Source organism: Chelon labrosus (assembly GCF_963514085.1).
Source record: "Chelon labrosus genome assembly, chromosome: 3".
In the NCBI taxonomy this organism is placed as follows: Eukaryota; Metazoa; Chordata; class Actinopteri; order Mugiliformes; family Mugilidae; genus Chelon; species Chelon labrosus.
The window spans coordinates 14,747,662-14,761,358 of NC_140339.1; the positions used below are offsets into that span (position 1 = coordinate 14,747,662).

Below are 13,697 nucleotides of genomic sequence, written 5' to 3' on the forward strand. Positions count from 1 at the left end.
TGGAATTATAATGCCTCCGACTTCCCGTCAGCATTAAACGCATAAACATTTTGCAAGCTGTTTAAAATTCACTTATTTCAAAGGAAACGTTCTGAATACAAAGCCACGAGGAGAAAGTGATTTACCAATATTACACCCCGTAACTTGAGACGATTTACTGCTCATACAATCATTTGATTTTCGTGATGTGAATTCTTATATTATGTAGTAAACGAATCGCTTGACAGTAGTTATTGCTGCTGCAGGCTTCTTTCCATCAAGGCTTTCAGAGCAGTGAGGTCTACTGCTGTCCAAACATCTTGAGGTGCAAACTCCTCACACCTCACAGCTGCCCCGGCACACTTCTACCAGCTAAACCATGCAAGGAATCCAGTATCAGGACCCAGCAACAGCAATTAAAGTGATGCACAACGGCACACATTCTTCCCAGTGTCTCATTAAACAGCATTTTTATGTGGAAGATGACGGGACACAGTGCTCTGCCATTCATGAAGAGTAATGCTGCCAGCATGCGTCAATGTATGAATGATTTTTCTTAGGTTACAGATCATTTAACCACTTTCAGTCTTAAAATCTCATCTTCAAGACCAGACCTGTGACTCAGGTAAGGCAGGGTCATGTTCCCAGACTGCAGGAGTGTGTAGTGTGAGTCTGTATAGTTTACGATGCCAGGTCACACTTTGTCCTGGAGCATGCCTGTTTCCCATGGGACCCCCTGGCCTAGGTGCCATCCCTGCTCCCAGAGCCTCTCAAGACCAGAGGTGGCTGTCAGAGGTGCAACCTCACACCTCCCACCACATATATGGAGCAGCATCCCTGTCCCTCCTCACTATCCTCTGCCTGCCTTACCAGCAACACACTGACAGCTCACTGCTCAGAGAAGAGCCTACGACTACAGCTACAGACTACTACAGCAGCAGCTATGGAGGCATCCTACTCTTCTTCTCTCCAGCTCCAGGACAGCTCTTTCCTGTTTGACTGTGAGTCTCTGCTAGACAAACATCTGGCTTATGATCCCACCTCAGACCCTGGCTACTTCAGCGCCGGCAGCAGCCTGTCTCCTACCTCCTCTGTGGACTCCTTCTGCTTCTCGCCCACCTCCTTCCAGACTATGAGTAACGAACAAGATGCTTTGGACTGTTTTATCTTCAACAACGCTGTGGCGCATCGTCCTACCCACCAGACGCAGACTCCCCTCTGCTCCGCATCCTCCTCTGCAACCACCTCCGCTACAAAGAAGTCCAGGTCGAGGTATCCGGGAAAGAAGCGCCAGACCGCCAGTGAGAGGGAGAAGCTGAGAATGAGGGATCTGACCAAAGCTCTGAACCACGTCAGGACATACCTCCCTCCCTCAGTGGTGCCAGCTGGACAGAGCCTGACCAAGATCGAGACACTGCGCCTCACCATCCGCTACATCTCCTACCTGTCGGCCCAGCTGGGCCTCAGCGACGAGGCCCTGGAGCAGAGGAGATCCTCAAGCGCCATGGAGCAGACCCAAACCCTCAGCCACTTCCTGGTTCAGCCAACAGCCAGCTACAGTCCACAGGAGCCAAGCTGTACCAACATGAACACAGCCCAGCCGTCCTCTATGCTGCCACCATATCAGGTAGGTTTGCTTCATGGTTGCGAAACAATATTTAAACGCATTTTTAAAAAGTTTTTCTTGACGTTGTTTACAATGTTGAATGAGTTCCTAATCAAAATCTGTTTTCTGCCTTTAGGTTTCAAGTGGGGTTGCCTTCAACAGCGAGCAGTACTGGATGCTCCAGGAACAATCTCAAGATTTCACCTTCTCTGGACAATGCTGAGAAACGGGACGATTGAGCCACTCTATGATTTTCATTGCAACAATGACCTCTAACAAAATATATGGACAAAACTAATCCTTTTTGTTATTTTGAACAAAATCTATCCTGTCCTATTTTATTATTTTTTTTTGTATATAGAACTGTGTATTTATTTCACAATGTGAACAGAATAAACATTATTTATCACGATAACATTGCTGCTGGATTTGATTTTGTCACCCAAAACTTTACACAGACCTGGCGCTGGGCCTCCACTTCCTAACACAAACACTGCAGCTGTCGGCAGGACACCGAGGTGCTAAACGGGGAGCACATCCCCTCTAAAGTCTTTAAGGAAAGACCCCTGCTGAGAGAGGTGGCAGCTGAACTGGGACCGGTCTAATTGGCACCTTTTCGATCCTGTGTAAACACGACTGACAGCTGAGATCCTTGAAAACACTCGTGAAATAAACGAATATTTGGCTTTACATTTAGATCAGAGACACTGGGCTAATACACAACCCAGAGCCATATATGGGACGAAACAATGTCAGTCAGTGATGTGTTAGTTATTGTGTGTAATTGTTTTTAAGAGGCATTTTAAGAAACTTTTTTAAATATGGAGCAACAACATGTCCCAATTTAAGACACCAACAATTTTTATTTCACACACTTGGGTCCACAAAAGATGTATAAATGTCGATGAGTTCACTATATTAGATTATTATTATAATATTATGTTTGTAATTTAAAAATCTGTGATCGTGAACTCATCAGTCCGTGCAAAATATAACTCATACGAAAGCTGAGGTATCAAATAATTTTTATCCATTAAAAAACATTTCATCAGAATTATCTACAAAATCTCCATTACATTCAAAATATACAGCATGTGGACTCTAAAAATTAATCAGACTTCAACTGGAGTGAACTAAATGCCACTGGAAAAGTATGTCTTGCTTTCATTGATGAACCAATCATACACCTGTTGCTTGTTCTCGGCCACCCACTTCATGTTGGCCTTGGTTCTCTCCAGCGCCTGCTCAAGAGACCCGGCAGCCGAGCCCAGCTGTCCCACATTGTCCTCTTTGAACTGCAGCAGCTAGAGACAGAGAGAGGGCGAAAGTGACTGGGATGTGACGCTAATGTACAGAGCGTCACACATTCATATTTTATTTCCTCAACACGGATTGCTGGAGGTGAATAAAACATTTTGTCAGTGAGGCTGTACCTGCTTGTATTCAAAATCAGTGGAGAAACGTTTGGTCACTCCACTAATTAGTCGTCCAAAGGAAAATGATCCACCGCCATAGCTGATGAAAAAACAAAAGTTAAGAGTCGTCGGCCATTTTGCAAACAGCTACAAGTTACGAAGCTATTTTGAATAAACAATTTCCCTCCAGTATCATGTATGTACACGTTTCTAATTTGTGCTGCCTATCCCTGGCACTGCGTTTGTGATAAAATGTTCACATACTATGTAACCAAGGAGAGAACTCACTCATTGAATAAGTGGCTCCAGTGAGCTCTGATAAAGTCCCACGCCAGAGATTGACCGATGGGGTTACCAGCGATGTAAAGGATGGTAAAGGTCGCGTCCTGCTTACGGATCTTTTCTGGGTCCAAACAATACTGGAGATACCTGAAACACATTCACAGTGATGTGGGAAGCCAAACATGCAGCGACAAGCCATCAAATCAAAAGGTTTGAGTTCCGTCATCCACTCAGATTATGCAGCAGGGTGCAAAATGAAAGAGGTAACGATCATCCGGCGATGTGTTGGGGATCCTCACCTGTTCAGCAGCCAGGGCTCTTTGGCACAGGACAGAGCGTACATGAGTTTTTCAGCTTCTGAGGCGATGGTAGCATTCCTATACATCTCCCACGCGAAGTCCCACTCGTCCACTCCTCCTGCCGCGATCGCACTGCAGTACACTGTGGACCTCAAGTTGGGGCTGATGCTGGAAGGTTTGATGAAGATGGGAAAGGTGACGCAAGATAAAGAAACAGTTCAGATACAATAACAGCTGCTGCATTTTGCGAGGCGTTTACATGTTGTGGGCAGGGTTTTTCATCCACTGTTTGAACCAGCCAGAGGTCAGCTCCTGGCAGCCTTCCACTCCTGTACTGCAAGCCAAGGAGATTGCATTCACCTCGTTGTACCTGGACAGGGATGACACAGGGGTTAGTAGAATGGTCACACTAATGAAGCAGTGCATAACAACCAGACCCCCACCAAACAATCTTTAGAGCTACGCTGCAGATACGTGAGCTCCACGCCCTACACCGTAGCCTGACGTGCACCAAAGAAATGTAACTACAAGTCAGGGCGACGCAGACCTTGTTTGCTTCTCTCAGCGGCCGAATAAAACCACAGAACGTTCACTCTTCGCCTGCCTTCTACACACCGCCTGCTTAGACATCTTCTCGTTTATGAGATGTTTTAGGCAGGCATTAGAGTGTACTTCCATTAAGATAACAACAAGTTGGAGTGAAAAATATGCAGAAAACAGTGAATCAGTGTAGGAAAGGTTATATGAGGTTCTGTTCTGGAGGATTTGGTATTTCACAAGAAAGGAACAGCATATTCTTCGTAAATCATACATTTTACCCATAGGAGTAATTAAAGTGTCATCTAATCTATACTGAGCTGTATAAATCTGCAGGGATAAAGGCCGATGAAATTTGTCACTCACTATAAAAAGGAGGCTGATTTATTTTATGCATTTTGCAAACGTGTCATCCTGTCAGTATTGTTAGACTCAGCCCCTAGGGTCATTATATCAGCCTGAATAAAGGCTACGCTTGAAACTGATCCTTCTGAACAGTCATGTTCAACAACAAGAATGAAACACACATGGTTTAAAAACATGCAACGCGTTAACATCCTTACTGGTCGGTGTGATTGTCAGGGATCTTTGTCCAGTTCTGAGTGAGCTTTTCGAAGTGCTTAAACAGAGGGCTGACCTGTTTCTTGATGTAAGCCTGCGGAATGGAGATGAAACATTTGGTTAATTTGTTTTACTGTTCAGACATGATGAACTGGAGCTACTGTTGCAAGGTGAGGAGCACAGTGAGGAGCACAAAAGCATTACACAGGCAGAAGTGAGGCGGGTAAAAAATAATCTGCAGTCTCAGAATGAAATATGAGCCTCAGAGTAAGGAAAAAATAAAACAACAAAAGTGAATTGTACCACACACCGATCAGGCCATAACATTATGACCACCTTCCTAATATTGTGTAGGTCTACGTTGCGTCTAAAAAACAGTTGTGACTCATCAGAGAATGGACATGGACCTTCTGAGGGTGTGGTGTCTGGCAACAGGATGTTGTTAGTGGGGGCCTTTTGGTCCTATGGGTTGAGGGGAGGGGTCTCTGTGGATCAGGCTTGTTCCAGTGCATCCCACAGATACTTGATCACTTTGGGTTTTAGTAAATTTGTAGACCTGTTTTTCATGTTTTTGAGTTGTTCCTAAACCGTTTCTGTGTGTGTGCCTTTGTCAGGCTGCATCCTGCTGGGGATGGCTGCTATCATCAAGGAGAGTCATCGCTACAGGGTGGGGGTGCCTAGGTGGGTGGTACATGTCTAACTAACATCCACATGAATGCAGGGTGCAAAAGTTTCCCAGCAGAACATTGAATTGTCACACGATGGTTAATATTATTTACGTCTCCTGTCAGTGGTCATAATGTTATGCCTGATTGGGATATATGCCACATGCTGTGCTTCTGCTCTCTTCCTGTTTACTCATCTATAAGGCACGAGCCCAACCTTTCCAATTCAAATTGACAAATCAGGTCAAAACTCTACAGCGACACTGACTTACTATAACTGCTTCCAATAATACCTCATTACACACTGTATGATTTCAACTTTCAAATTAAACAATTAACTATGCGAAAGGTTTCAGAATCTGCATCTAAATGAATTTCTGGATCAAGGCCAACAACCGTTGACTATCGATTACATACCTGCATGGGTCCATACAGTTCACTGCGGTCAAACATGAGGAAGAAATAATCTAAGTTGCGACTGGCTGTCTGCCATGGCATGTATGCCATTTCATTGTTCAGGAACTTGGTCGTCCTCAGAGCCAGAGTCGTGTTCACTATCTTCGCCCTGAAAAATGATCCAAATGATCCTGCTTAGCTTGTCTCTTTTTGTATTTGGCAGCATTGCTTTGTAAAAGAAATATGACCTCACCTCGCGAGGTTAAAAGCATCGTCAATAATCTGAGCCCGGTTGATCACTGGAATAACCTGAAAGGTGAATGAAGACATTGAGTTTGGATGCGTCAGTACTCATTTAGAAGGACTGCAGGGGTATTGTGAGTGTTATACCGTATGGTTGGAGCCCAGCTGGGCGAGGAGGCGCTCCCAGTTTTTAGAGTCATAGTTGACTCTAAAGAAGCCTGCCATATTTATGTTGGCAAGCAACCACTCATCAGCACCAGTAACCATGGATTTGTTTGTATCTGTTTGGGTGAAGATTGAAAATGAATGTGTAGTTTCATATTGTGTTGATCACATTTACTCTGACCTGTAATAAACATTACCTTCTTTATCAAGAAGCCAGTGCTGGTTTTCAACTTCATCGGGCTTAATCCAGGTAATAGGAACAAACCACTTATACCTGAAGCCAAATCCATCCAGCCACACATAGAAGTGAATGAAGACAGAATGCAGAGAGAATAGTTACGCACGTCACAACCACAAATACTCATTATTGTTCACCAGTAACATTAAAAGCTGGTTCCTACCCGAACTCCGAGGGCGTATGAGGCACCGATTCTGGGTCCAACAGGAAGTGTTTCTGAGTCATTTGTCCTGTCTGGGTGTTGATGGTGACCACTGGGAAGCCCATCTGTAGGATCCACCGGTTCATGATATCCTCCAGAGAGTGGGGCAGCTTAATGCCAGCTTCATCCACTGCCTAAAAAGAGCAACACAGAGATGCATATTTTCCAAAGTATTTAGTATTAATTTACGGGGCTATGACCCTTTAACCTCTTAATCTAATGTCTTTATTCTATAGCTGAACAGTCATCACTCATACAATGACAAACATTTGTCATCTTGGCCGCTGTTTAAAACACATGAAGGTTCGGTGCTACAAATTCCCTTTGAAAGCCACATTAGCAAAAGGGCTGGTAATGACACATTTACTAACATTAGCTACTGTAGCATTAGCCACCATAAGCTGTGTCGCACAAGATCAAGTTACAGCATCCCTGACTGTATCAGAACTACGCCCTGAGTGCCTTGTATTGTTTTATTAATGAAACTTTAAATGTGTTATGTCTTAACTTTGTAAGCCCCAAGAACCAAACACAGAGGAAACAAACGTGTCGACTAGCTAGTAAACATAACAGAACATTTAGAGCTAAATATTTCTTTCGGGAGTAGGTGGAGACCAAAACAGAGCTAAGAGCGTAAGAGGGCCCACTGAACTTATAGAGGATCCAGGAACATGACTCCAAATAAATGCCAGTGTTTGTGTCTGCTGCTCGATGTTAGCGCAATCAACCATTTGCTAACGCGTTAGCCTGATCAGATTCAAAAGAGGACGGCTCAGTGCTGCGTTTGTTGCCCCCAAGTGGGCAAAAGATATCTAACCAGTGCTTTAATATAAACTTCACCACTGGACTGGTTACTTCATGCATTTTTATGTGACGCTTTATTTTATTTGTGTGACAGAGAACATGAGGCATGGCCATGAATACTGCATGTAAAACAGTTTGGATTATTTTAGCTTAGCAGATGTCTTACTTGCTTCTTCTTTTTTTTTAACTTAAGAGTAAAAAAAATGAACAGTGGTTTAAATGGTGTCATTTTAAGTGGATGTTTTGTGGAAGGAAACCAGTTGTGTTGATGTTGCTGTCTTACCATTTGCAGGTGCTTCCACAGGTCTTGGTAGACCGTGTTTTTGTACTTGAACTCCTCTAAATACATCTGCAGACAGATATAATGACCCATCGGTTACACTCACAGCACATTTGTGGTGAACAGAAGGAATAAAATGATGACATGAGCACATTAAAAAGACAGAAGGATCTGTGCTGATTTCTGGACAGATTTGCCACGTATACAGATTAGACGCTCATTAATTTAATTAGCTCCACTCACATGCAGCCCTTTGGAAAAGACTTCCTCGGTGATAAACTCTGAGAGCATCCTGAGGACTGCAGCTCCCTGTAATGAAAAACAGAAGGGTATCAGCGGTTTTAGTGGGTAACATATCAGCTATGACAGAATAACTGCAATCTCCTAATGAAGAGCGGTGATTTGTTTTAAATGTCATTCTGCGACTCTCAAAGAGAGCATCAGTACTCCTTGATGAGGGTCAGCCCTCATCAAAATGTAAAAGGTTTAACTCTCTCTTGTTCTGTTTAGGTGAGGTCAGCATCTTGTTCAGCGGGGCTGTTATGTTGCACCTTGCTGTATGTGATGGAGTCAAACAGCGCGTTGATGTCCTCTGGCTTCAGGATGTCCTGCTCTTCGGATGAGAGCGGGTGGGAGGAGGCCAAAGCGTCCACACCCATCACACCGATTATCTCGTTCAGGACTATTAAATCTCTCTGGAAATGACACAGAGAAATGTTGGTGTTTTGAACCGTGGCATGACCAGACACATTACGGGATGTTAGGAAAACATCATGAGCACAATAAAGATGTGCTCCACAGAGAACAAAACTCACCATATTCCACGTTGGTTCGGCATAGTCGGCGCCAAGATATGAGACGTAGGTGGCAAAGCCCTCGTTGAGCCACAAGTCATTCCACCACCTTGTGGTCACCAAGTTCCCAAACCACTGAGACAACAAAGCTTAATTTCACTGAATGCATTTTTAAACATATATGTTGAGTTAAATAATTTAAGATTAAATTGTTCTTTTTTTGGGTATGCAATACACTATACATACCATATGAGCCAGCTCATGGGCGATGACCGTTGCCACCCACTCCTTGTCTCCATTAGACGACACTTCAGGATTATATAAGAGGGCGGTTTCTCTGTAGGTAATCAGGCCCCAGTTCTCCATGGCTCCAGCCCCGAAGTCAGGAAGAGCGATCTGGTCTAAAAACAATCAGAGAGGTCAGTGAAGATCATTTTTGGGCTGATGGCTGTAACATAAGACTGTAGATGTGCTTGGTTTCCTACCTGACTTATTCAGGGGGTAAGGAACGTCGTAGTACCTCTCAAAGAAAGACAGAACGGGTCCAGTCTTATTCAGGGCATAGTTACCCTGGCCTTCCTCTATGGCCTTCCTGCGAGCCCAAATCCTGATCTGGAAAAGGAACAACAGTTCTTCATCAGTGAAACAGAAAAGAATAGTAGTGGAGCAGGGATCTGGGCTGAGCTTTGAGTCCAGCAGAGGGCAGCAGAGAAGCCCAGAGGCCAGCAGTGGAGAGCACAGGATGATCATGTTGTGGTTTATTGTTTACTCCTACAGTGGAGGTCAAAGATCAGAGTCTGTTTCAGCACAGGGACTCACAACACCACTGTAAAAATGATTAAACTATTAAAATAGAATCAAAATTAAGTACGTAACAATATCATAACTATTAAAAGACCTATGTGTCATTAATGTTTAATGATTTCATTTTCACTGTAAGCTTAATGGATAATTACCAAAACTTTTGAATCCGGATTTGATCCAATGTATGCAAAATCACACACAACAAAAGCCAGCAAGTAGGTTGACATAATCTCTGTGGGCTTAAAGCTTGTCTGGATGACATCATGGCCATCCTTAGTGATGTTGACGGGCTCTGTGTAGGGTCAAAGAACAGCAGCAGAATACAGAAGAGGGTTTTATGCTTGCAGCTCCAATAATACGAGAGTGTCACAGAAAGATTTGGCATCATTCGTCATGATATTAATGCGATTTGTTTAAACAATCATACATAACTATTAACTGTCCTAGGGAGCAAATTTTTCAGTGTTTTCTGAAGCCAGAACCTTATTTACCTTTTTAATATTTTCATAAAAAAAAATACATAAATTGTAAAGATGTGCTGATTGGTGGTTACCACCTAAAACTGAAAAAATATATATATATATTTTTGAGACATGAAGAGTTGTAACTGAGTCCATTATGCACGTAAAATGTCGCACTGAACACAGAAACAAGAACTTGCCATAGTTCATGGAGTTGGACAGAGCCAGAGTCCCATGGGGGTGAATGAGAGTCATGTGGAAGACAGCTTTCATGGCCGGCTCGTCGAAGCAGGGGAAGGCTTTCCTGGCATCTGTTGGCTGCATTTGAGTCGTGGCCACGATTCTGACAAGAACAGAGTAGAGAACTCAACAATCAGGAACATAGCAGCGTGTAAAGAGTGTGAAAAGGTCAACGTCTTCTACTTTCTTTGTTCCCACCATTTATCATTCTGTCACACCTGTGGTTTCAGCATTGCCTTTCTTTTAATGGTGTAATTCTTGATGCAACCACTAGGAGTCATCACATTCATATTTCAGATCCCACAGATGGCAGCTTTAAGTGCAAAGGTTCAAAATAAGGATCTGTGTTTTTCGTTTTCTGTTTTAGTTAATTTCATATTTTACTTTATTTTATGCTACATTTTTTTTTTCAGATAGAGACAATAAAGCTATGAACCATTTAAGTCTCTTGTAAATATTTACAAACCCAAAGCTCTTGAAACTAAACTGAAATGTTTAAAAGTATTGAAATTTGACTTAAATGTTAATAACTGTGTCATACTTTTTCACTTTATTTTCGAAGTATTCACTCCTGTAGAATCCCCCCAGGTCATCAGAGAGCTCTCCAACAAACTCGGTGAAAAGCTCATACGTGCTACCAGCCTTTAGCGGTTCGCCGAGCTGGATCACCAGGTACTGGGTGGGAACCTCCAGAAAGGTCTTTGTTAGGCTGGGCGCAGAGGCTCCATTCAGGCCCTTCAATGTGGCATGGTACCCTTCAAACATGGTGAAGTTCAGCTTGTTGGAGTGGATGAGGATGAGGTCGGTCTCCTTCACACATTTGAATACCACCGTGGAATGCCCTGAGAAGATGTACAGGCCATCGCTGTTGGGCTCCAGCCTGGGCCACAGGGTCACATTGTAGGTCTCAGGAGCGAGGGAGTCTGGAAGTCTGTAGCGCTGCCAGGGCTCTTTCGGTGTGGAGTCCGTGGTGGAGACGGTGGTCGCGGTGCTGGGTGCGACGGTGGACAGATGTGTCTCTTGATTCTTTGACTTCTCCTGAGCGTAAACCACAGACAGGGCTATGATGGTGGCCACGGCGGCGACGGCCACAACCACACAGGTCACTGCCACCGCTTTGCTGAGGTAGACGCCTTTTCCCATGTCTCCGCTAGAGAAGAAGAAGACAGAAGAGGGAAAGTGATGGCTATTTATGTCCTGCCTTGATACACTCCAGCCCAGAGTTAATGATTATATTCCTAGGTGTGGTTAAAAAGCTGAAAGTACAAAACAGAGTTGTAAAAAGTTTCCAAGATAAGAACGAGATCCACCTGATCTTCAAAATATGCATCATAATAACTCAGAATAAAGGTCCTCTTTAGAAGCTGAATTGCAAATCGGCGTGTAAACTGACTATCTGATGGTGAAGAAACCACAGCTCCATAAATATGGGTCGACACAATGGCTTTAACTTCACACATTGTGAAACCCCTCAGTTTACTTTAGGTTTAAAAAATGGACACATTCCAATGTTTGAACTGAAAATGCAGTCTTTTTGCAAAATGTTCTCCTTCGCGCACGACCAGGGTTAGAAATCAAACATATTACTTACACAATGTTTGTGGATGGCGCAATTAATCAGCTCCTGTCAAAGTAAATCAGAAGCATTCATACAAGTGAGCATTGGGTCGACGAGTCTCACGGCCAGTCAGCTGTTCGTCCAAGAATATCAAAGCCCTCAGAGTGTTCGTTCATTCATACATTTATATCACAGAGTAAGACGTTGTCTCATAGCCAATCACATGAGACAGGAAACTTAACTTGGAAATTTGGTTTTGTCAAAGTGACGTGTGGCTGATGAGTCAAAAAGCTAATTGCAGCGCATGGTCCGACAGCGCTGCGGTGAAGAAGTGCGGGTTTTTTTATCAGAACTATGAGAACATACAGCCAATGTCCCCACAGTGGAAGCCTACCAACATGCCTTGAGTGAAAGGTAAGCGTGTAAACCTCTAGTGAAACGGAAGCCAAGTGCGGTCTTTTAAATACTGCTGTATAATGGATGTTTTGTCACAGTGTTTATTTTTCATGCTGGCGCTTACTTTTGTTTCTCATCTGCCCGGATCTTACCTGCATCCTGACATAATTCCGGTTAAAGGCAGCAACAAAATCCCATGAAAAGACTAGTTTGCCACATATTTGACTTTGGTGATAGTCAACAATACTCAGTTTCACCTCTGAGTTATCTGCTTCTAAGGCCCAAAGGGAACAGGAACACAGGAACATGTGCAAATATGAAGCTGAGTTTCTTTTTATTATTACTATTATAAGAAAACATGACACACTTGCTGGTAGGATGTTGGTTTTGCCGTTTTCTGCTGACAACAAAGAATCAACAGCAAAGTCATCCTTTAAATGAGGTCACTGTGTTGAAGCAGTGTTGACAGCAAGAGACAGATTACCACACACGCAAGGGCCTGTTCCTATCTAGCGCTCTGATTTCTAAGCAAGAGAGAACGATGATTCTGTGGTCTAAGGGCATTAAATACTGAGGCAAACCAGCCCGCCAAGGCAGCCCTTAACAAAGTTTGTTTATATCTGAACACCTGGTAAGAGGTAAAAAAAAAAATAAAAGAAAGCCCCTGTGATTGGCTACATCATGTGCAGACAGACACACAAACACCAAGCTGCTGTGTAACACAATGATAGATAGCCCCTCTTCTTACCTTCAGTTAGTTTTTTGTCTCAGAGGAAACAGACGCTTTTTTCACCTGTGGATTGTGAAATGTTATTTTAAAGCAGCGTTGTCCACCCAAAGCGCACAACTGATGAATTGCCAGATGTTTTGTTTCAACATGTGTCCCGAAGAGTTTCTCTTTGACTGTAAAGAGACATGTTTCCAGAAGATCCAGGTCTGATCCAGTCGATTCAGTCTATGAAGGTAGTACAGCAGGATGTTGTGCAATCCAAACTATAAAAGTTGGGAAGAGAAACTTGTTGTGTCTTGTCTTGAGTATGTATCTGAGGATAACGAGGAAAGCTGCCATCTCTCTATACATCTCACCCATGTGCTTTAAGGAGTTTCATTCATTAAAGCTGGAAGACTTTTACTCATAAATGGTTGCACTTTAAGTTGTAACCTTGTTAACCTCGAGTTCACACAGCTGATTGAGCTAATTGAATTTCCCTCGGGATTAATAAAGTATCTATCTATCTATCTATCTATTTATCTAATCTCCACCAGGTAAATTTATATTTCTGGGAGTCTTAATTCTGGTGTCTGTGGCGACATTCCCGTGCTGGAGTTGGCTGTTGTTTTTAATGTTAACCAGCTCTGACTGTTTTCCTAGAGCTGGTAACCCTAATTGAGAGGAAAAGCACTATAATGACAGAGACAGCAAGTATGAGTATGGCCAAACCTCTGATGGGAAAAAATCTAAGAGGCGTCCAAGAAAAGTTTGCGATGCTCCAGATGAAACTGAAACTTACTGTTCAGAGGAAGAGCTGTAGTCCACAAGGAAGCGGGCGGCTGCGAGGACGAGCACGGATTGGTGTTGGAGAGTGCTGAGAGATGAGAAGGGACTGAGGGTCTGTAGACGGAAGGCATCGTACAGTTTTTCATTTTATTATGTAGTCGGTAAAACTTCTTATCAGCCCATGTTCTGACCCTTGACTTTCGGTGTCATAACATCTGTTTTCAAACAAGAAGAAACTAGAAAAAGTTTGTCTGTTTTAATGCTCACTGAGCTT

At 43.3% G+C, this 13,697-nt stretch overlaps 2 protein-coding genes across 3 annotated transcripts; one reads left to right on the plus strand and one right to left on the minus strand.

The window, feature by feature from the left end:
* Positions 1-811: 811 nt before the first annotated feature.
* On the plus strand, positions 812-1,808 carry mespaa (mesoderm posterior aa; the record flags this gene model as incomplete). Its single annotated transcript, XM_084541891.1, has 2 exons — positions 812-1,606; positions 1,722-1,808. Exons 1-2 carry the CDS (start codon positions 923-925, stop codon positions 1,806-1,808), a joined length of 771 nt encoding a protein of 256 aa, XP_084398017.1. The 5' UTR covers positions 812-922.
* Positions 1,809-2,308: 500 nt separating this feature from the next.
* LOC311485447 (aminopeptidase Ey-like) lies at positions 2,309-13,593 on the minus strand. 2 transcript variants are annotated; one of them, XM_084540856.1, is made up of 20 exons: positions 12,674-13,593; positions 10,513-11,121; positions 9,932-10,074; positions 9,423-9,562; positions 8,952-9,078; positions 8,713-8,867; positions 8,224-8,601; positions 7,916-7,981; positions 7,676-7,741; positions 6,550-6,722; positions 6,346-6,422; positions 6,131-6,264; positions 5,994-6,049; positions 5,762-5,909; positions 4,682-4,773; positions 3,841-3,951; positions 3,582-3,749; positions 3,289-3,429; positions 3,019-3,100; positions 2,309-2,889 (listed from the first exon to the last, which is right to left on the minus strand). In XM_084540856.1, the coding sequence occupies exons 2-20, from the start codon at positions 11,112-11,114 to the stop codon at positions 2,719-2,721; spliced, it is 3,030 nt and encodes a 1,009-aa protein (XP_084396982.1). In that variant the 5' UTR covers positions 11,115-11,121; positions 12,674-13,593; the 3' UTR covers positions 2,309-2,718. The 2 variants fall into 2 exon arrangements, with proteins under 2 accessions (XP_084396982.1, XP_084396983.1); XM_084540857.1 differs by lacking the exon at positions 12,674-13,593 and having other exon boundaries at positions 8,224-8,367; positions 8,488-8,601; positions 10,513-11,318.
* Between the last annotated feature and the right edge of the window lie 104 nt (positions 13,594-13,697).